This window comes from Episyrphus balteatus, chromosome 3, assembly GCF_945859705.1.
Source record: "Episyrphus balteatus chromosome 3, idEpiBalt1.1, whole genome shotgun sequence".
NCBI classification, from domain to species: Eukaryota; Metazoa; Arthropoda; class Insecta; order Diptera; family Syrphidae; genus Episyrphus; species Episyrphus balteatus.
The window spans coordinates 37086251-37109076 of record NC_079136.1 but is presented as its reverse complement, the minus strand read 5'-3'; the positions used below and the strand labels follow the sequence as shown (position 1 = coordinate 37109076).

Genomic DNA, 22826 nt, shown 5'->3' with positions numbered 1-22826 from the left:
AATGCATTCATCTGAATAGCTAAGATAATTCATTTTATTTAATTTACCGCATGCACTGTTTTCATCAATTTTAACTAAAAGCAATTAATCAAATTCTCTTGCGTAGAAAAAAAAAATAACATAACAAAAAGATAGAAACAATTTTTCTACATTTTTTTAAATACATTTATATTTCTATTGTGCAATATCATGTTTTTTTTTGTTTTTTTTATAAAAACAAAAATGAAATACAAAAACCATTTTATATGAAGAGAAAAACAAGAACATTTATTCTATGACATCTTATTGTACAGTGAAGATGGATTTCAAAATTATAATATATACATAAATATACTTTTCTCTAGTTTAAAAAAATAAAATTATTTTGTCATTTAATCACACTTTCGCCTTATTGAATACATTTTTCCTCTATTATTATTTTTTTCTATCTCTCTATTTTTTGTATTACGAAATTGTAAGTGAAAAATATTCTGTCAAATTATTTAAAAAACTTTTTTTTTTAAATTGAATTTGCATATTTCTCTTGTTTGCATCGAACCTATCAACAACAAAAACATATCATCTTAAACAATGTAATCAAAATAAGAACTAAAAATATATAAATAAGTAGAAGAAACAAAAATTCATAGTATTTCGTATTTTATTTTTTTTTAAATTTATTTATTTTTTTGTTTTATTTTTTTTTTTGTTTGTTTGCCTTCTTTGTTGTATGTACACACTACACTATCTCAAATATTTTCTTCGATTCATTTTAATTCAATTGTTCCTTTTCATCACTTTAAATGTTTCTATATAGTTAAATAAAATATATTTTTATAAATACCTAAATATATTTAATAAAATACTATACGAAACATGATCACCACAAAAGTATGTTAATTAACATTTACTATGAGCTTTTCCCTGTGTGAGTTTGTTATTTTTAATTCATTTTCTTATTTTTAATTTATACATTTTTAATGCTAATTTTAATATAAACAAAAATTAAACTTAAATTTAATTTGTATAAAAGCTCTGAGTGTTTCATTATTCTAAATCTTTTTCTTCTTTCTGTTAATATTTTAATTTTTTTCTTATATTAAAATTAAATTTTTATGTGATGAAAAAAACTTCCTATTGTTATATATATTTTTTTTGTTTAAATAAATGCTATTGCATCTCCACCGACTTACTGCTCTTCTCTCTTTCAATGTTCTATGCTGCTTCAAATTAATTTTCCTTTAATTCAAAAATCACACACACTTCACAAAAAAAATTTTAATACAAAATTTTGTATCTTTTTGATATAAACAAAAATAAAAAAAATGAATCAAACTCACTTCATCGAAATATTCGATTTTCAGGTTGCAGCGCTTCAATTTTCTTCTTTTGTGGCGCAAGGATTCACATATTTACGCTGAACTATTGAGAAGAGCAATAAAAAATTCGTCCTGTTTACAAAAAAAAAAAAAATTAAAATATAAAATAAAAAAAATCCCATCCCACCACCACCACCCACTATGAGATGTGTTATTGTGTGTATACAACAAAATAGTGCAATGTTTATTATTTAAATAATATACATATATATGGTGAACTGATTTCTGGAAAAGAAAAATATTGTGCTATTTGATTTTTTTTTTAATAAATTATTAATAAAAGAAAAAAAATTAGTGGTAGTGATGATTATTATGTGTGTTTTTGTTTTTTTAATTTGATTTAAAATCTAGCAATTCAATATTACTAAGAAAAAAAAGAGAATAAAAATATTAATTAATTAATAAAAATTAAGATTAAAAAATATTTTTGCTGTTGTTGCTGAAATAATAATAAAAAAGTAATTAAAAGGAACGCCAATGTGCTGTTCCTGTTAAACTTGGGTGAGTTGAAAATATTAAAGAAAAAAAAAAAAATAATATTTAAATATTTTGAAAATTTATAAAATTCTTTGAATTTTGAATGACATTATTTTTTGTTAAGATAGAATGTAGCATTTAAACAATAAGTAAATATTTATTGTTGATAGAATTTCAGGAAATTAATTATATTTATTAATTCTTTTTAATGAGCTTATAGGGAGTACCTATAAAATATATTTTATTTGATAAAAAAAATGAAGTTAGTCAAGGTTCACGCTTAAAACACTGTTTACATGAGAGCGACCAACGAATGAGCGAATGAACGAGCAAATGAAATTTAATTTATTTTTAAATTAAATTTTTTATCAAAAACTTTGTTAAACAGTAGCAAGCTACCTAGTGTCTAATTTTTCCAAAGAAAATCATAACATTCCAATTTCTAAAATAAAAAAAAAAATGTGAGAAAAACAATTGTTTGTACCAACAAACTTTTATTCGTAACAATCAATTTTTTTTTCATATTTTAATTTTTAATTTTTAACGTTTTTTAAAAGTTGATGTTATTGTCAATAAGAGCTGCATTTGACTCGTGATAGTAGTTTAATACGAACCGAAGTGATTTACCTAGTGAACAAAAATTCGAAAAATCAGTTCAGAACATAAAGCCAATATTTTGTGTTTGTCACGTCTCAATTTGAAAACACGTAAAATTTCGAAAAATATAGTCAAACCGTGACTAAAGGCAGAACAAAATTCTCAGGGAGGCAAAAAAAACGACTTCAGTAGAAGATCGTTTTTTGGTGTTGTCGGCATCAGTTCAAGACTTCGGTGAACCCTAAAAACTATCTGTTTCGACCTACAGAGAAATAAATTTCTACAAGCTCAGTGACAAAAAGGCTCGTGAAAGCTGGACTCAAGCCGGTACTGAAGGCAGATTTTCCAAAATGAGTCAAAGAAAAACGATTGCTCTGGGCTCCTAAATTGGACTCAAGACATGTGGAACAATATCATCTTTTACTTATCTGAAGAATCAAAATACAAGCTCCATGCGCGAAGAGAACCGCAAGAAAGAATAAGTTCTGATTGCATTTTGCGGATGCCCTCAAAACCTAAGGTGTGATAATATGGGGATGCTTCTCTGGAGATGAAAAAGGAGCTTTCTAGAATCCAAAGTCACTAAAAAAGTATTTTTAAGGAAAATACCGTCACTTGAAAAAACTCAACAAATTTTGTAGTTTTTTTTATCGCTTATTTTTTTCCGTTAGTGCAGATTAACTGGACTACCTCATTAATTCCTGGAATTTGTAATACGATTTTGTGATGAACAACTGGGTCGCATGTACTTGCTCCTGCAGTTCAAAGTACTTTTATGTTACCTAGTTGTCTTGTAGATTTTAAGATCTGCCTCTATATAAATTTTAAAGAAATTTTGTTGATGTTGGGGAAAAGCCGACATTTAGGGCCAAATTTTGTTAAATGAAAAAAAAAAAAATTATATTTTTTTTTTAATTAAAACGCAGTTTTATTGCAATTGCTTTGAATATTACTTCTGCAAAGTTTAATCAAAATCGTTAGAGTTTTTTGAGATATTTAGTATAACTTGAAAAATTTGTATGGGAGGTACACTTTCTAACTGAGATATAAAAAAAAAAACAAATTTCAGAATTCTATAAAAATCATCTGTACCAAATTTGAAGAAAATCCGTCCACGAATTGCAAGACCCACTGTTTCGGAATTCTCCATAATCTTAATTTTGTTTTTGATTAAGACCTCAGTTTTTTTTTTCGACACGAAACCAATACTTACCTACCCTATAGAGCAAGTAAAAATATAAACGTCTATGACGACCAAGTGACTGCTCCGGACTTCTAATTTTTGAACAGAAAACATTTTGTACTCACAGCCAAACATATCCTAAATCGTAATGAGAAATTCAAGAATTTCACTAAATAGGTAACCCCTCTAAAATCTGCTTCTCTCTTTATAAATAAAATTTTCAAAACATTTTTACGAAGAAGTAGATAATAATTGTACCTGCAGTGCCTAAGTACACACCTTGAATTTCGGTTTTGTAGGTACTTCTCTAACCTTCTTAACATCATTTAAAGTTCTCATCCGAAATTCTATTCACTTAACGATCAAAAGCAAAAGGACCTTGAAAATGAATTTAAAAAAAAAAAAAAACGAATAAAAAACACTTTGAAAAAATTTCTTAAGCAATAAATTATCTCATCAGTTTCATCCACAACCACTTCTCCCCATTGCCCCTTTTTGTCCCTCACTTATTGTATATCCCACATTCACACACTCAGAAAAAAAAAAAAAAATAAAACTATAAATGCGCTGTTTATAACCTTCCTCGTTCTTGATTCTTCACAATCCCGCTCGCTCGTTGCAATGTCATTTTTCGTCTAATGGAGTAGAGTCCATTAAAACTCAACTTGAGTCGCATGTCACACTTGAGAATCCACAACACAACATATCCCTGCCTTTACCGTCGCAGCCGCCCGCCAGAATGCATCATATAAATACCAGAATGAATATATCCCATTCCTCGACCAAGAACGACGAGTCGTATCAATTTTTTATTTCACACTCTCTCTTCCTTTTTAATTAATTAACAAAAAAAAAACCTATCCAAGACAGTATGAGTGCATGTGTCTAAAATGGATGTGTATTTGTGTGTCAACTAAGCACTCAAAATGCTCATCCAACTTCTGTATGTAAATAAAAAATTGAAAAATAAAAAGTGATCCCATAAATTTAGCATTTCCCTTCCTCCGTTTTTTCCTAACCCCCCGCGCGCCATCTGAATTGCAGCAGTGTCATTAGCGTTGGGGGGTTTCATCGTTTGGAATCATATGTGTGGCGTTTGTTGAATTCAGCACTTCCACACTCTGACATTTGATATATATATATATATTTTTTTTCGTCAGAAGTATGATTCCCCTACCGTCGCGTCAGCAGCGTCGACCCTATTCAGTTTAGTTTGATGAAAAAAAAAAAAATAAAAAAATAAAACGTTCTACAGCTGCCTTTTTTGAGTTGCAATGAGAGAAACACAGTCGTTGTCGTCATCACAGCCCAGCCAGTCAGTCAGCCAGAGAAGCAGATGAGTGAATTTAGACCAATTGACTTTAATGGAAATAAACTGCCCGACAATTTGTAATAATTGTCACACAGCTGATGCGTTTGGCCCCAAAAAGAAATACAAACAAAAAAGACTCAAAAAGAGATTTTGAAGGCTTTAGAGCCTAGAGAACAAAGGCTTTACAATGACACTATGTGGTCAATAAGTGAGACGTTGTCTCTGTCGTTCCACTCCTTCATCACAGCCCAGCGCCATTTCAACCTAACCCGCAGAAATATAACATCAAAGTCAATCATTTTGCATTATGACATAAATACTTGGCCAATTACGAATGTCAGTCATGAATATTCGAGTATTGCAAACACACTCTAGTCTAGTAGCCGAAGTAGCTCTGCAGAAGTTTTCTGCAGAAAACGGATTGATTACACGATTCCTTCAGCTACTGGATGGATGGCGTCCGTCTGTCATTCGGTTTTCCATTATTATTTGTGTAACGAGGCAACAATGCTATTCAAAGAGAGAAATTTTTTGGAATAAATTTTGATGATTACACTTTTAAATCCATGTCAGTCTGGACTTATCCAAAGTTTATAACAAGCGATTTTCGGACTGCGATTAAAATTTCCCAAGTTTGGCAAATAATATCCACTTCATCATCGCGAGTCGCTTTTGTTTGTATGTTGGAGCAGAAGCAGTCACAAGTTTGTGATTATTTCGAAAAATTTGATTGTGATGCCATCATTTTTTTTGGTTTCTCTTTATACAAATTCTTTTTTCTATAGATCAGATTTAGACATCAAATAATGACACACTGTTGGGTTTGCTTTAAATGGAGCTTCTTTAGATGTGGGTGGAATTTTGACCGCATGCAATTGATCGGGTCAAGCATTTGATTGTTGTCTTTTTCGCTTTACGAAGAAAGTATTAGATTTTGAAAAAAAGTAATAGAGTATAGAGTAGGTATCATACATTCTTTGTTAAGAAACTCTGCTCACATTTCTAGAAGTTCTAGTAAGAAATATAGTTGAATTTCAACAAAACTTGGTTAAAAATTACTTTGTTATGTATCTATTAAAAATGTTTTTTGAGCAAAAAAGTTAATTTTTGGATTTTTGACGAATTTAATTTGAAAAAAATGGTCTATTTTTCAATCAAAAAAGTTACCGAAAAAATTTTTGATTTTTGTAAGTTTGGAATGCAATTATTTAGCTTAAACCCGTTTTTTAAAGATTGTGTGGAATAACTACTACTGTTGTTTAAGAAAATATTGAAAAAAACAAAAAAACGATTTTTAAGATTGATTTTTTCGTAAATGACAGTAATATTAGCGGGAAATAATTTTCCATAGAAACCAAATTATACTTTTCTAATGGTCATTGACCTTTTTAATTTGAATCAAGCCCTAGAATAGCTCTAACGTGCAAAGTTTTTGAGATATTGAATTTTAAACGTCCCAAACACTATTTTTCTGATTTTTGGCATGGTAATATGTCAAAAACGTGATGTGATAGAATTCTTCTGACTTCAGATTCGAGCTCAGCGCACAAAAAACCATTAGAAAAATATACTTTGATTTCTATAAAAAAAAAACTTTTTGACTAGTGAAATCGAATAAGGCATTCGATTTTTTTTGCCCTGTAACTATTCATAGGTATCTGATCAAGTACATTTCTCACTCGAACTACTTATGTCTTCTACCAACTCCAATATTATTCACGTGAAATGTAAAAGATAGTAGTTTTCCGAACAGTGTTTATCTGTTTATATTTGGATAATTTATCGGTTATTTTATTTTATGAAAAAGGGCTACCAACCCTTTTTAGGATTAAAGAGGAAGATAAAAACTAGAACACCCTATTTACTTTAGAAAATGGTACTTATCCATTATTTATGTATGTTTTCATCCCCAGATGTTTTGTTTGATTTTTGTGTTCTTATTTTGATTAAATTAAAGAAAAATTATATCAAAGAACAAAAAACTTTGAAATTACAGACTAAATATGAACCAACAAAAAAACTTAAAAGCAAATATCAGATAAGATTTAAGATTTAAGAGAGACCTCCCACAATAATCAAATATAAAAAAAGAATACACACAAATTGACAGTCACATAAATATAAACAGAACTGTCATAAAAATAAAATATTAATGATGATAGTCTAGTCTAGGAAATATATAAGACATTAAACAAATCATTCTTGACTTTTTTATTATATTCAATTTCTGTTTTTGACTCTTCTATGATTTCTAATGTAGGTACTGAAACACTCAATAATACATTTTTGTTTCCCTATTTTAATATGGTTTGTAATGTTTTTGTTTATTATTTCTTTGTATTTTACTGTCAAATATAGAAGAACAATGATCTTTGTTTAAAGTTTATTTACGGAAATATTAGCTATTTCAAGCACTACTGAACACATTTCATCTGTTAAGGTATAGTTTAAAATTGAGGATATGTTACATTTGTGACAGAGAAGATATAGCTTATTTACCTATTTCTCCTTTTTGAAAATTTTGATTAAAATAACCAAGTTATATATGTATGTTAAATTAATGCTTCATACTTCATTTTTGTAACCTAATCAAAAACTTGTTGAATTTAAGACTTTTTAGTGGATTTGTTAAAAATCTCTGGAACCTTATAACTAGTCTTGCAATAATGATTTTTTTTTTCAATAATTTGTTTACTTTTATGAAGATTTTTAATGTATTTTGTTTCATTTAATTTATTTATTTTACTTTTTATTTACAATAGACTTATTACCCAGTCCTTTTGAGCAAAAGTTAAATTAAATTACAGTAATTACACTGGCCAACAATTATTTTCAACTTTTTAAAATTTTCCAGAAATAATTATATCAAATTTTTCTAGATTTGGGTTTAGTTATCTCAAAAATCATATTGGTTTCTTTCTAGCAGCTCTACTTTTTGAAATATTTTAGTTTTCAGCATTTTGGGGGTAGTTTCGTACCTACTAATTTTAAAGTTATGATTATTTTAACTGTTTGTTAACATTTTCCAGAAAAATTTCAAAATTTGTATCGAATATAATGCATTTGTGTTCACTAAGTCTTAAAATCACACTGGTTGCTTTCTAGGAGCTCTAATTTTTTTTTTTTAGATATTTTCATTTTTCACATTTTAGGGGTAGTTTTAGTTTCATACAATTTTTTTAAAATTTTATTATTACAAGCGTTTTTAAAGTTTTGCTGGAAAAATTTATTTTGATTGTTATGTGACTATTTCGGTTCAGTAAGTAAAATAAAAATACGTAGGTACAATTAGACTGGGCCAAAAAAATAAAATATTTCTTTTTTTGAAAGTTACTCCGAAAATCTTGTTCAGAATGATGAAAAAAAATTTGGTGAAAATTTGAGCCGTTAAAAAAAATTTTAAGAGGTATATCATCGGTGTTTTTTATTTTTATACATGATATGATGTTTTACAACAGAACTGCTAGACGATCAAAGTAAAAAAAATTTCTGTTCATTTTTTCTTATATAAAATTAAATTTCCTACAAAAAAGATCAAATTGAAAATTTTCGTCCGACGAGCCGTATTCGAGTAATTAAGCTTTTTAAATCGAAGTGTTTTTTCAATTTGACTGTTTCACTTTGGAATTTTGTGATGAGCAAATAAGTGAATAGAAAAATAAAACCTCGACAGATTCTTATAGGAAATTTAATTCTCTACAAAAAAGGTCTTCTAGTAATTTTCCCTAAATTGAGTTTTGAAGAAGTTATTCACGATTTAAATCGAGAAAAAAATTAAAAAATCAATTTTCAATTTCAAAATTTTCTAATTCACTAAAAATTCAATATTTTCAAATTAGCAAGATGTTTTCTTGTAGGGAATTAAACGTTCTATAAAAAGTTCCTTGGCAGCAAATTAATTGCTTTAACCGTTTAGAAGATAATCGTATTCAAATCGCAAATGCATACTTGTCATAAGAAAACTATTGAAATCAGTGGGCATTGGTTTTGATACGAATATCTTCTTAACGGTTAAAGCAATTAATTTGCTGCCAAGGAACTTTTTATAGAACGTTTAATTCCCTACAAGAAAACATATTGCTAATTTGAAAATATTGAATTTTCAGTGAATTAGAAAATTTTGAAATTGAAAATTGATTTTTTAATTTTTTTCTCGATTTAAATCGTGAATAACTTCTTCAAAACTCAATTTAGGGAAAATTACTAGAAGACCTTTTTTGTAGAGAATTAAATTTCCTATAAGAATCTGTCGAGGTTTTATTTTTCTATTCACTTATTTGCTCATCACAAAATTCCAAAGTGAAACAGTCAAATTGAAAAAACACTTCGATTTAAAAAGCTTAATTACTCGAATACGGCTCGTCTGACGAAAATTTTCAATTTGATCTTTTTTGTAGGAAATTTAATTTTATATAAGAAAAAATGAACAGAAATTTTTTTTACTTTGATCGTCTAGCAGTTCTGTTGTAAAACATCATATCATGTATAAAAATAAAAAACACCGATGATATACCTCTTAAAATTTTTTTTAACGGCTCAAATTTTCACCAAATTTTTTTTTCATCATCCTGAACAAGATTTTCGAAGTAACTTTCAAAAAAAAAAAATATTTTATTTTTTTGGCCCAGTCTAAGGTACATAATGTGTTCTTAAGGAAATCGTTTTTTTTTTTATTATTATTAAGAATAAAAACTTCAAACTTTCAAGACGGATGCTAATATTTTTGAGGCCCCAGAACATGAAACTTAAAATTTTGTATAAAATAAAAAACATCTAATTTTAAAAAATAAAAATTTTGTTTCTTCAAAAAAAAAACTTAATTTTAATTAAAAAACAAAACAACAGCAATTTTAATTCCCTTTTTTTAATTAATAAATAATTTTAATTTTTTTAAATTCATCAGAATCGGAGGTAATTATGTTTTGGAAATAAATAAATTTGGAAATTATTTGGATTACTTAATGTTCTTTCAACTTGAACCACAAAAGTGTTCCTTGTCTAACCCAGTCTATCTACCTAATTATTCATTAATTTAAACCTAAGACTTAACACTTTTTCATTTTTCAAATCTATTATAGTAAGGATTAAGGTACTTTGGTTTTTTTTTAATTTCCTAATATACCTACCCTGAAGTCATATGAACTTGCGGACAGGAGGCTTCTGAATACTAATTAATAGGTAAGCACTTTTTCTCCCATTGATTGCTAGGTCTTTTTCTTATTATTAATTAAAATAATTGTTTATTTTCATTGTTCTCTCTTTAAGTGAGATGCTATAAACATGTTTAATTGAAATATCATAATACAATTTTATAATCACTTGAAGACAGTCAACCACTTGAAAGCTCTTGTAGTAAACATCAATTAGATAGTTTGAAGTGAGTATGCACTTAAAATAAATAGTGTCGATTTATTTAGTGATAAAAAATTGTTTAAAGATAAGTAGCGTTTCATTGATATTTAACTTTACAACAATCTTAAGAGACTATAAACTTTTTAGCTTCTGTATCAATCAATATATTTTCTGTGGAAAATACATTATAGATGAGTCAATTTTTCATTGGCAACTATTGATAAAAATGTTCAAAGCAGTTTGGTAGAAAATCATTTTAATCAATGAAAAAATTCCAAACATTTTGTAACTGACAAAACACTTTTCTCGTTCTTGTTAAAACATATTCGTTTACCCTTCAACAAAAATCGATTGACCAATAATAACTAAAAATTCAAATGATGAAAATATTTGCCCGACACGACGACAATAACCTAAAAATCATTTTGTTCAATATTCTTTCATCATTTTTTTTTTATTGTCTATTATTTAAGATGAATATAAAAGTATGAGGATGTAACGATTTCCGATCGAAAAAAAAAATGGTCTAACAAGGAATGAACAAAAAAAAAAATTCTAAATGTCCCGATGTCATTTAATGTAAAATTCCTTTCGAAATTCATATTCATTGAAAGTGACAGCTAAGCTGTAGAATGTAGAGAGAGAGATGTATTAATAAAGAACTGCCAAGATATTTGAATATCAGAATTGAATAAAAACTCATGCAGATGCAAGATTGTTTTCATTCAAAACAAAAAAAAAAAAAAAAAAAAATGATTTTGATTCATAAATATTTGTTTTTATATCTAAAAGAATCATTCCAATTACAATACTGAAAGTGTTATAAATCGATATGATTGACGTCTTCATAAATAATTTAAAATGAAATGAATCAATGAAAAAAATGTAGAACGTTTTGCATCTTAAATTACAAAATGGAAATTAATTTGCAGGTTACGTTAGGAGGTACTTGGTCAGCTGAATTATAATTACTCTCAGGATGGGATTTTTCTGACATATGTATGTATGTACTTCTGTTCGAAAACTTGAAGTTTTCTCAATACTGTATTAAAAATTGATTGCAAAATAATGTTTGATTTTTGGGTTCACAACTTTCTTAACGAACTGGATTTATCGCCAATTTCCAAGAGATAAAGAAAGAATCTGTAGGCGAGGCGTGTTTAGGTTACTTAGTTCTTGATTGGCTCCCAAAAATTAAGCCAGATGAAATTATTCCAGATTTTGTTTTTTTTTAACCAAAAAATTCTTCATACAAATTTTGGCTTTATTTCCTAGACAAAAAGTGCAAACTTTTCTCGGATTTTTTTTTAAAAATTTCTAGCAGTTTTGTTATAGAACTTCTAAAAATCGCTTTTAAGCACATCCCTTTAAAATTGATAGGGAAAAAAACTTTTCTCCACTTTTAAAATTGGAGCTTCTTTGTGGCAACCCAATTTTATAGTATTCGGAAAAAATGTAAAGAGTAAATAGCGCAAAAAAAAAACTATAAACAAAATATATAAGGGATACAAATATAGGCAACTATATTCAAGTTTAAATAAAAAACTACAAAAAATCTGTTTTGAATAAATGCATATAAGTTTTTATGAACTGAAACTAAGCTGTACACCAGGCATGTCAAACTTGCGGCCCGCGGGCCGCATGCGGCCCACATTCTATATTTGTGCGGCCCAAGCTTAATTTAGGTACAACTTGCATTTTCAATTTTTTTACATTCAATTTCTGTTTAAAAAAATAAAATTTAAATGTCTATAATGAACACAAATTTCTCCATTTCAAAACGATGTTGTCCGTTTGGTGAAAAGGTAAGCAAACATTTTTTGTGTTGAAAAAAAGCTTTTTTTTGCTGAAATTAGCATTGGAGAAAATAATTGTTTATCTTTTCTCCAGTGCAGATGGGAAAGCAGCGAAAAAGACCCACACGGTTTGTTTCAACTTAGGTGAATTTTTGGGAAAAAGCTCTTAATTTGTTTATTTGTAAAAAATGATTTATGTCGAATTCCAAACATCCAAAAATTCGATCTGCAATCGACTTATTGTCGCTACTTTTTCTGAAATGAATTCCAATGAAAAAAATTCGCTTTTTAAATATCTTTTTTGAGACGGATTTATAAATATAGAGTTAGTACCTAATCATTTGCAAATGGAGGTAATCGAAATCCAGTGTGACTCCGTTTTAAGATCTAAAATCGATGAATTTGGGATGCCTGAATTTTTACCAACTTCCAAAAAGGAGGAGGTATTCAATTCGCCTTTAATTTTTATTTATGCTTGTTACCACTTAACTTTGGACTGTGTTAACCAATTTTGATAATTCTTTTTGTATTAGAAAGCTGGGCCCTGCAGTGTGGTTCCATTTAAATTTTGTCCAGTTATGGCTATGGAAACTATGAGAAAAACCATAAAACCCAGTTTTGAACTATGGTAGTCGGTTTAGTTTTTTTGATAAAAATTATTATAAAAGTATCTACCAATCAGATTGGAGAACACTCGAAAATTGGCATATGAAATAATTTGTATATTTAGAAGCACTTTTCGATGCGAGCAGCTGTTTTCACTAATGAATGGAATTAAGTCACCTGTTAGATCTAGAATTACAGATCTAAACCTGGGGTGTTTTAAAAGTAATAACTTCTAATAAATTTTCCCCACAAGTAGAGAAGATGGTAGCAGAAAAGAAATACCAAGTGTCAGGCAGAAAACATTAATATTACTACATAATTGTTCTTTTATAAAAATAAATCTGTTTCATAAAAATTCTAATTGTTTCTTTTTTTTGCGGCCCATAGAAATTTATACCCTGTTATTTTGGCCCGCGAAAGCCATTGAGTTTGATATGCCTGCTGTACACCAAACTTTAGCTAACACACTCTTCTATTTGAAAAATGTTGGGTGCTCAGCTCTTTCTAAAATACGAACAAGTATTTGGCAACCCTACTTAAAGACTAAAAAACACTAACACTTAGAACTTTTCTGCCAAAATGAATAACATTCGACAGAGTTAAAGGTTAAAGTATACACAATGTGACACAAAACAGGGTTGCCACATAGAAGACACATTTTAAAAGTGTAAACCCTATCACTTTCTGTGGGTATCAAACTATCTTCCATTGGCAACAATTTTAACCTTAAACTTTATGAGCTTCTCAACTCAACAGACACTGCTGCATGGACTATAGTGACAAGAAAAAAGTTCTAAAGGAGGTCATTTCCTAAGTTGCACAAAACTTTCCAATCAACTTCCATACATCACATCAAGCACTATTAGACTGAATTGGGTCGAATCAGCTACTTTCGTATTTTGTCAGCACCTGTTTCTGCAGAATGTAAATGGTCCTTTAATTGAAGATCAATTTATTAAAGCTTCAATATATATCTTTTTCCGACAAATTTTCTACCATTTACCATTACTTTGTTTAATGAAAGCTAACTTAATTGGTATCAACACATAAATTAAGTTAACACTGCTTCCAGTTTTTTTTTTTTTTTTTTGTATTCATAAACAATTCCACGTCCAATCGAATTAAAATACCAAACCTGACAAAGTAACAAATGAAAGAAGGTGCTACAAAAGAAAGACACCAAACCAACACTAAACAAAAAATGGAGTAACACCTTGCTTGCATATTTTTTTTCTTACAAAAAAGCTGTTAATAATCGTATCGAAAATTGTATTTTAATAACCCATTGCGACATTAAAGCCCATAATCACCAGTCCACATAAAGATATAAAAATATAATTAAAAGAGTTGTTTGGCATAAAAACCCTTTTAATCAATGGCACGTGCGCTTCCGTTTTTGCATCTGCTCTGCTTTACACAGAACAGAGACACTCTAAAGACTGTATAAAAAAAAAAAATTTCCAAGTAAAAGGATAAAAGAAAGAAAGTTTTTCTTGCATTTTATTATTTTGATGACTGTCAGTTGTGGTCCAGAAGAAATGAAGACCCAAGACGTTAAAAAAAAAAATAACCCGAAAGCAGTTGTTGGAAAACTAAGGCATCTTTCCTTCGTTATTTATGCATCAATGGTCAAGTCAGTCTTCAGTGGAACCAACAAGTACAAAAAAAAAAAACATAAGAAAGCGAATCGTTATCTTATCCATTCCGTGTGAACATAAGGAGCATGAATTCCTTGGTCTTACTTGGTCAATTGTCTTTCAGCCCATCTTCGGCAAGAAGGATAGCTTCAATTTGATGATAAGCATCTAGAGACCCCGAATGAACATACACCAAGTCACCTGTCCACCGTTTCGAAGGAACGTTTTGTTTATTTTCTTTTTTCATTTTTATTATTATATACGTTTTATTTTTTTTTTGCTATTTCGCACACAACACCGGGTGGTATCCTGTTTCTGTGTACGCTTACACTTTAATCAGCTTTTTGCAGGATGAAAGTAGAAGTAGCAGATGCTATAACTTTTTTATCTCGACTATACAAAGGTAGTTTTCTCCTCCACATCCTCGTCGTCGTTGTTGAGTTGTCAGCGTCATCTTCATCTTTATCGCAATTTCGGACTTGAGACTCGGGATGTTACTTTTTTTTTTTAATAACAGACTTGACTACGCCTAAAAAAGAATTGTGTCGGCAGCGGTATTTTGCAAAAGGGATACCTCGTCGAATCCGTTTTATGTGACAGCAACACAGAGCAGACAGGACATGCAGATATAACAACAACAACAACGAAACAAAAAAAAAAAACTGTAAAGTATGAAATTCACTTGTTACGCATGAATACGTTTCTTATTATTTATTACTCAATTCTCTTGACGGCAACAGCGGTACTGATAGCGATGGTGGTGGTGGTTGGTTTTTTTTTTGTCTTCTCCTCAACCCAATTCTTACAACACATACTTATAGAAAGATTGAGATGGGGGTGAAAGTTGTGCAATTTAGTGAAACGGCAAAGTAGGGTTGAATTATTAAAAAAGTAAAAGATTAAGGACACCGGATCTTGCGATATAGAGTAGAGTGAGCAGCAGTAAGGAATATCATATCCAACCAACCGACAAAATTGTAGGGCCCAAATGGTACAAAACAACAACAAAAAAAAAAAAGGAAATCAACAAAGTTGTTAACCGAAGGAATGTTGCGTAAGAATTGAAATAATTTTTTAATCGAAAAGTTTACGTAGTCATGAGGATTTTCCGCCGCTTTGAAGATTTTTTGTGAGGGAAATTGTGCGTATCCTCTGTGAATATATAGAAGAGAATACTGTTTGGGTTTTGTTTTTTTTTTTATTGAAATCAAGATAAAACCAACAACTGACACAGATTTGGAAATTTTTTGTTTTACTGTGTGATTTTTCGGTTATTTGTTTTATTCAGACTAAATTGATTTTGAAATATTTTTTTTTGTGGATTATTGTTTTTTTTTTTTTTTTCTAGTAAAGGATCAAGGTATTGTGATGGCTCGTTGGTCTTATAGTCCAGTTATAGGGGGATTATGATAGCTGAAGATGGTATCAGATGTTCGTAGGTATGCAAGACACCAGGAGATTGTGCTTTGTTTTGTATATTTGCTAACATTTGTTAAAACAAACAACCCCATAGGAAAAGTTCCATTTTTTGTGTCGATCTTATTTCCAAATTTCTGTTAGGTTCTTAGAAGATGACCATACACTGATTAAATATTGGAGTAAAAACTACTATCTGAAAATCGTAATGGAAAACACAAGTTTAAAGAGAAAAGCTTTCAATGTTAGAAAGCCAACCCTATCGACGAACCAATTTTTACACAATCAAGAAATAAGGAAAAAATATTGAAATGTCCAAAAGACAGTAAACATTTTTAGCCATTTGCAAAAAACATTCACCTTTTGCTTTTTCTTCTTTCGTTCTATATAAGTGGTATAGGAAGGATTCAAGTCTCAAACAAAAAAATGCTATTGTGCCCCAGGGCTCCGTTCTGTCTCCGATCTTTTTTCTCATATCAACTTTCTCTTTTCAAAACTTCTAATCCACTCAACTGTATTGCTGATGATTGTACCCTCAGTTTTTTTTTTTGCTAGAAAAACAAAAAGCTGCTTATTATGAGTGGTACTAGGATCGAAGAAACCGAAAAGCTTTGCATTCTTTATAAGTACATTACAAATCACATTCTGTGGAATGAACATAATATTCGATACCGCTTAAACAGCTACGAAATGTTTAGGTTTCCTCCGAAGATGAAAGAAATTTGTATCCTCTTCCGATCTAGAGGTTATTTCTAAGGCATACATTCGTCTAAAACTCGAGTATAATTTGATTCTTGAGTTTCTTGGATAGAATACGTAATCGAGCTATAAAAATGATAGGTGATAAATAAATAACCGATACAATTACGTTTGTCGAAATCCGACGTATAGTCTCATTAATTTGTCGTTATTTTTATAAGCAGTACACTGATGAAACAGCCAGTTGCATTCGTCCCCTCAAAACAATTCATCCGTAGTACTTGCGCTTCAAAGAATGTTCATCAGTTTACCATCGAGGCGAATTTCACCCGCACTTCACGAATGTGTAATTTCGTTACTCGCCTATCTTATTTCTATCCTATTTCGAAACTTAGAACCTTCTTCTTTTCAACTCCTATCTATTTTCATAAAGAGCCCAACCTATAGAATCCGTTGCGTCCGTTCCGTCGAAGTTTTCAACTGACAGCTCGATAAAATACACACGTTCTTAGGAAAGCGACCCATAAGCGACGGATCGGACGGATTCGACGGAAGAAGTAGCCCAACTTTCTACTTTTCCATCCGTCGTATCCTTTGACATTGGTTGTCATAAATAGATGAGTTCGATTTTCTGTTTTAACTGAAGAGCAAGTACCTACAGGAAATCTATTCGTGAATTTTATTTTATTAAAAAAAAGAACAACAATAATAGTAAAAATTTCCTTGCATCAGAACTTCCTTAGTGCACGCATTCAGCGATAAAATATCGAACACACCTTGGAATTTGAAGTGAGATGTCAAAAAGCAATTCGTCATACGACGTATTCTATGTGTCACCCCTTTCTGTCCCATCCTTCAACTTCAACGGATGGATTGACGGAACGGACGCAACGGATTCTATGGGCTAGGGCCTTAATGCTCGTATTGTGCTTACCAAATTAAGGCTAGATTAATCCCTTGAAAAAAGGTCGAAGGTTCTACTTTCACTTGCAGTTAAATAACATTTTTACCGACTTCCAAAAAGGAGGACACGGTGGTCTTGAAAACGCTGCAGGTTTTATAAAAATGGATCCCAAAAGTAATGATGCAGATTTGTTCGAAATTTGCAAATTTCAAAATCGTACCTGATCCCTTTTTTGAGTTACAGGCATTATACATATATATACATTTGACTTAGAATGGTGGAAAAAAAAATTAAACAAAAAACAATAGCACACTATAATGTCCTATACCTTTTTGGAAAGCTAAAATATACTCCTTGTAATTGATGTTTATTTGAAGTTAATTGAGTAAATAGTTTTTGAGAAATTTAATTTCAAAATCAAAATTTAAAAAAAGAAAATAATTTTTTGTATTTCAGTTAATTTTTTTTTAAATTTGAACCTTGTAGCAAGTTTTTTTTTCAAAATTGACTGTTCTTAGTCAAATCCTTAAAAATAAATGCAAAAAACTATTCTAGTTTTTCAAAAATGGAAAAAAAAGATAGGCACTTTTATATTTGTTTTATTTGTTCCTAAGGAAAAAATTGTATAATGGTTATTTAATCAATAGATTTGTAAGTTCTAATCACACTTAGTGTGACTCAGAATCAACCCCAAGAACGAAGTGGTATTTTGGCTCCTTTTTTAAGGTTTTTTGTTTATTTTTGGAGTTTTTTTTTAAATGTTTTTTTTTGCCATTTTTAGAGTTTTGTATTTTTTTTTTTTATATTTATATTTTTTTAAATTATTTTAATAACGTTCTGAATATTTCAGGACTATTTTTGAAATGTAAGAGTTATGTATATTACGTATATCAGAAAAATATCCCACATAACATAGATTTCAGGACAGCTTAGGTCCTCAGGGACCACAAAACCGTTTCTCGATTTTCATCGTAAGAGCCATTTTCCATGAATCCGTAATCTTCTTTCGCATTAATTTAAAAAAAAGAAGACGTCCTGATCAGCAGCGTGTTACAGTGACCTTTTTTTCCAATTGATTTAAGGCTAATTCTTTTTTTATTTGAAAAAAAATTTTAAAATAGCTAAAAAAAATTTGGAGAAAAGATACATTTTTCCTTAAATCTTAAAAAACTATAAGATACTTTTAAACATGCGGTTTTTTGTTTTTGACTTAAAATCAATGAGAGCATTGGTTTGTGTAAAAAAAATTTACCCTTTATTAAAAAACAAATGAATAAAATAAACTAAAAGAAAAAAAAATATTTTTTTTTTAAATAATAACTTTAAAATTAAATTTCTCAAAAACTATTTACTCAATCAACTTCAAATAAACATCGAATTCAAGGAGTATATTTTAGCTTTCCAAAAAGGTATAGGACATTATAGTGTGCTATTGTTTTTTGTTTAATTTTTTTTCCCCCATTCTAAGTCAAATGTATATATATGTATAATGCCTGTAACTCAAAAAAGGGATCAGGTACGATTTTTAAATTTACAAATTTGAAAACCTGAGATCATTTCGAACAAATCTGCATCATTACTTTTGGGATCCATTTTTATAAACCCTGCCGCGTTTTCAAGACCACCGTGAGGAGGTATTCAATTCGACTGTATTTTTTTTTTTTTTTTTTTTTATGTTTGTTATCGCATAACTTTGGACTGAGTGAACCAATTTTGATAATTCTTTTTGTATTGGAAAGCTTTTAGCCATAGGAACTATTTTAAAAACCATAAAACCCAGTTTTGATCCATGGAAGTCGGTTTTGTTTTTTTTTTGCTAAAAATGATTATACATCGCATTTTTAATTAAGATTTTTTTCAAATTTCGTTTTTAAGTTTTGAATAATATTTTCTTAAAAATGATAAACAATTTTTAAGTTCAACTACTTTCGAGATTCTTGCATAAATAGGATTGTAGATTGTTTCAGTAAAAAAAAATTTCCTTTAAAATTTAAGATAGTGGCCACTCCTAGAGAAATTGATAGGGTTTTGTACCAAATTTCATCAAACTCAAATTTAACGCAAATCTAAATGAATTAAATAGCATTAACTTGATATAAAAACCGAACCGAATAATTTAAAATTATACTGACGTTTATTCTTCTGATAGTCTAACTGGCGATTGAAAAATCAGGGCTTAATTAAATTTGAATCTGCTTATTAAAAAAAAAGTAATGTATATTTTTTGAACATAAAACACTCGAAAATCAAATGTGTCTCTCAACTTATATCGAAAAACAGCTACCATAAAAATAAAAATAGCAAACAAAACTGTAGTTATACTTTGCAAAAACCCTTATAAATTTGAATAACTAAATGATTTTCTGTAGATAATACTAAAAAACGAGGTTTCAAAGAAATTTCTAGGAATTTCAAATTAATTAAGGAGAACCTGATTACACCTAATTATAGCTTCTAAGAATACAATAATACTCTTGTTCTTCTTAATTTGCCTTTTTCTTCTTATGTTAACTTAGCTCGAATTGGTTTTCTGGTAGTTGTCAACTTTTGAGAATTTGTACATTGTACAATAACATACGTAATATTGTGTTCTTTGAAAAAGTCCATAGCTAATTTTACCAAGAACTAAAACTCATTCTACCGAATATCAACTTTAAAAGCCGAATGAAAATGAAAACCTTTTTTAAATGGAACTTCAATTAGGACAAAACATTAAGAGGGTATATCCTTGCTTTACGTGACTCTTAACTTAATATCTTAAGTTCTTCTGAAAACAACTACACAAAACGAAAAGTAGTGCACTTAAGAATACTACAAATTTTTCTCTGACCAAAGTGTACCTACTTCCTAATACCAAAACGAATGTATTATCTTGAAAGCATCTTTTTAATACCTTTAGCTCTTTGTACCTCAAATACGAATATTTTCCTATTTTTGTAATTAAAGTACACTTTTCTGTATATCTTCACCTAATGAATACCCATCTTCAGCCATCATCACTGAATCACAAATCATAAGGGTAAACGTCGTCATCGTCATATTTAACATGAGTGTGGGTGAGTGAAAGTTTGCCTAATGGTTGATGTAAGTATGTCCAAAAAAGGAAATATATAATTTTTGGCAAGAAAGCACGTCATCATTTTTCAAAAAAAAAAAAAAAAAAACGAACATGCTACCTACCGCATATACAAGTCGAGTCTTCAGTTAATAATCGTAAAAACTTTTAATTTGCTATTAAAATGTAGACAAGTTCTTTTCACAAGGACCATTTCACCATTTCACCGTTTGCACGCACACAACATATCAAATTAAAATCCTTTCAACTTTTCACAAAAGAAAAAGTACCCTCAGGTATAGCTGTGATGCTACACGACTTGGTTAACATATATGAAAAAGAACGGAAGACGAAGATAGATATTTTTTATTTTTCTTCTTCACGAAATGAGGAGAAAAACTTTTCCATTTTCTCCAAACAAAACAAGAGGAGAAGAAAAAAAAAAAAAAGAAAGATAGGTATTTTTCACAAAAAAAAAAAAAACAGCGATGTTATAAGTGAACCGAACAAAAGTCTGTCTTTTATGGTTAACAATGCTTAGATTCTTATCCCAAGCCCACATTTTTCATCTTCTTCTTCTATTTTTATTATAAATGGCAAAGGCTTCAGCAAAAGGCGAAGGAGTGAGAGAGCGTAAATGGCTTAAGTCTTTTTACGTAGATAAGTATCTACGTCGTCATTCTTTTCATCGTCATCATCATCATCGTCGTCGTCTTCATTAAATCAATTTGTATGAAGTATGTGTAATTGCTGGGGACATTGTGGGTATTGTTTTTTTGCCCTCATCGAAGACCTGTTGCATGCAACCATCATCAGTGTGTAGAATCTGTCTGCTGATTCAAACAGAATAAAAAAAAATAAATCACTTTGACTCATTTTAATTTTTTAACCGTAAAAGGATTATGCTTAAATAAGAGACATTTTGATTCTAGGTTTTTTGTTTTTGAAGAAAAAAAAATGTGTTTTTTTTTTAAGGATTAAAAAAGAGACTTCAAAAAAGCTCCATAATTCTCTGATGTGTGATGCTTTAAAAGATAAGTTTTTTTTTTCATTGGAACTTTATTTTACGCCGAAAACTATCTTCAAAATTTGGATTAAAAAAAAAACATTTAAGAAAATCCTCGATGGGAATATATTTCCCTCTGTTTTTTAAATAAAAAAGATGTCATTTTCTTTAGTCTTTTCTTAATTACCTAAGTACAACCAAGAGAATACTTATTTCCATTATTTACGAACTTAAAACAACATTTTAAGCAATTGAAATGAATAATTATTTTCTTTTGTTCATTTTTTGTCCATCTTGGATGGATGCTCAGAATTTTGCAGGACAATTTAGGAGACAATCTCTTTCAAACGGCAATTTTCACTTTGCATTGAAAATATAAAAAATAATGACCTTTTAATGCATTTCAACCTCAAAACTTGTTGCAGAAAACTATAAGTCGTGATTTTTTTCTTTTTTGTCTTTACTTTAAGTTTCTTTAACGGTCTGACGGCTTCCTTATTTTACCGCAGGACTTTTTTTTCTTTTTTATATTTTTTTTTTTTTAACTTTTTGTGATTTTTTGTGTTGAATTTCTTGATTTATTTTAACAGTGTAAAGCAACAAGTGAATAAACCATTATTTCCGTCATGCACTTGTTTTGTCTGAAAGCAAATTAAATTGGTAGTGATGGTGAAAGGTTAACCTAATTGCAAGTGTGTAGTTTAAAGTGGTAGTTAGAAAACTTTGAAGATTTGTGAAGAGAGGAAACCCATCTGAATTTTTTTTTTGATTGATTGTAGACTTAGGTAAACATTTTTTGAATATTTCATTGATTTTTCTTTTTCTTTAAACATTCATTAATTGATATTATTTTTTATTATTTTTCAGGTAAGTTTCCAACCAATAATGGCTCAAATTGTAAGTTTTTTTTTTTTGATAACATGGTAACCGAATTTATTTTATTTTAATAAGGATGTTAAAATGGTTTGGTACGAAAGTAAAATTAAAATTAAATTATTTTTTAGATTGATTATCATTTTTAATTTAAGCATTTGGTTAAATTTATTAGAAGAAACAAAAAAAAAGGGATTAAAAAAACTTTTTTTTTTGTTTTTCCAAAAACTTTTTTTTTTTTTAATTTGAATAGATAGTACTGGGTGTCCGGTAAAGAATGGATATGCATGAAATAGCTGATAGCTACACTTATGAAAAGAACCCGGATTTCTATGCAAATGCATAGAATCGTTAGCGCATATTTTTGCATTTTTTGTTATAAATGTATATTATGGCTTACTTTCACAATAAATACTTAAAGCTCATTTCAACGCCGTGCAATAGTGCCTTAAAAGTTCTATCTTAATCTGGAAAAAAATTCTATTGATAACTTGTTAGCACTTAACACAATTCCATGTACAAAAATTTGATGGAAAATAAATTTCCAAGGTTTCA

The 22826-nt window shown here is 29.2% G+C and overlaps 1 protein-coding gene across 8 annotated transcripts in view; it reads left to right on the top strand.

Annotated features, from left to right (window-relative positions):
- The window catches only part of LOC129913862 (polypyrimidine tract-binding protein 3), a 525860-nt gene that overhangs the window by 153977 nt on the left and 349057 nt on the right, over positions 1-22826 (top strand). For 2 of the 8 annotated variants that reach the window (XM_055992807.1, XM_055992804.1), the window contains one exon: positions 1344-1859. The exons of 4 other annotated variants lie outside the window; for them this stretch is intronic. Coding sequence is in view for 2 of the 4 variants with exons in the window: in XM_055992803.1 (XP_055848778.1) it covers positions 22284-22295 (12 nt within the window). In the remaining 2 variants the exon portion in view is untranslated. Of the gene's footprint in view, positions 1-1343; positions 1860-22265; positions 22296-22826 lie in introns of all 8 variants that reach the window. 2 more of the 8 variants (XM_055992803.1, XM_055992801.1) reach the window with 1 other exon arrangement.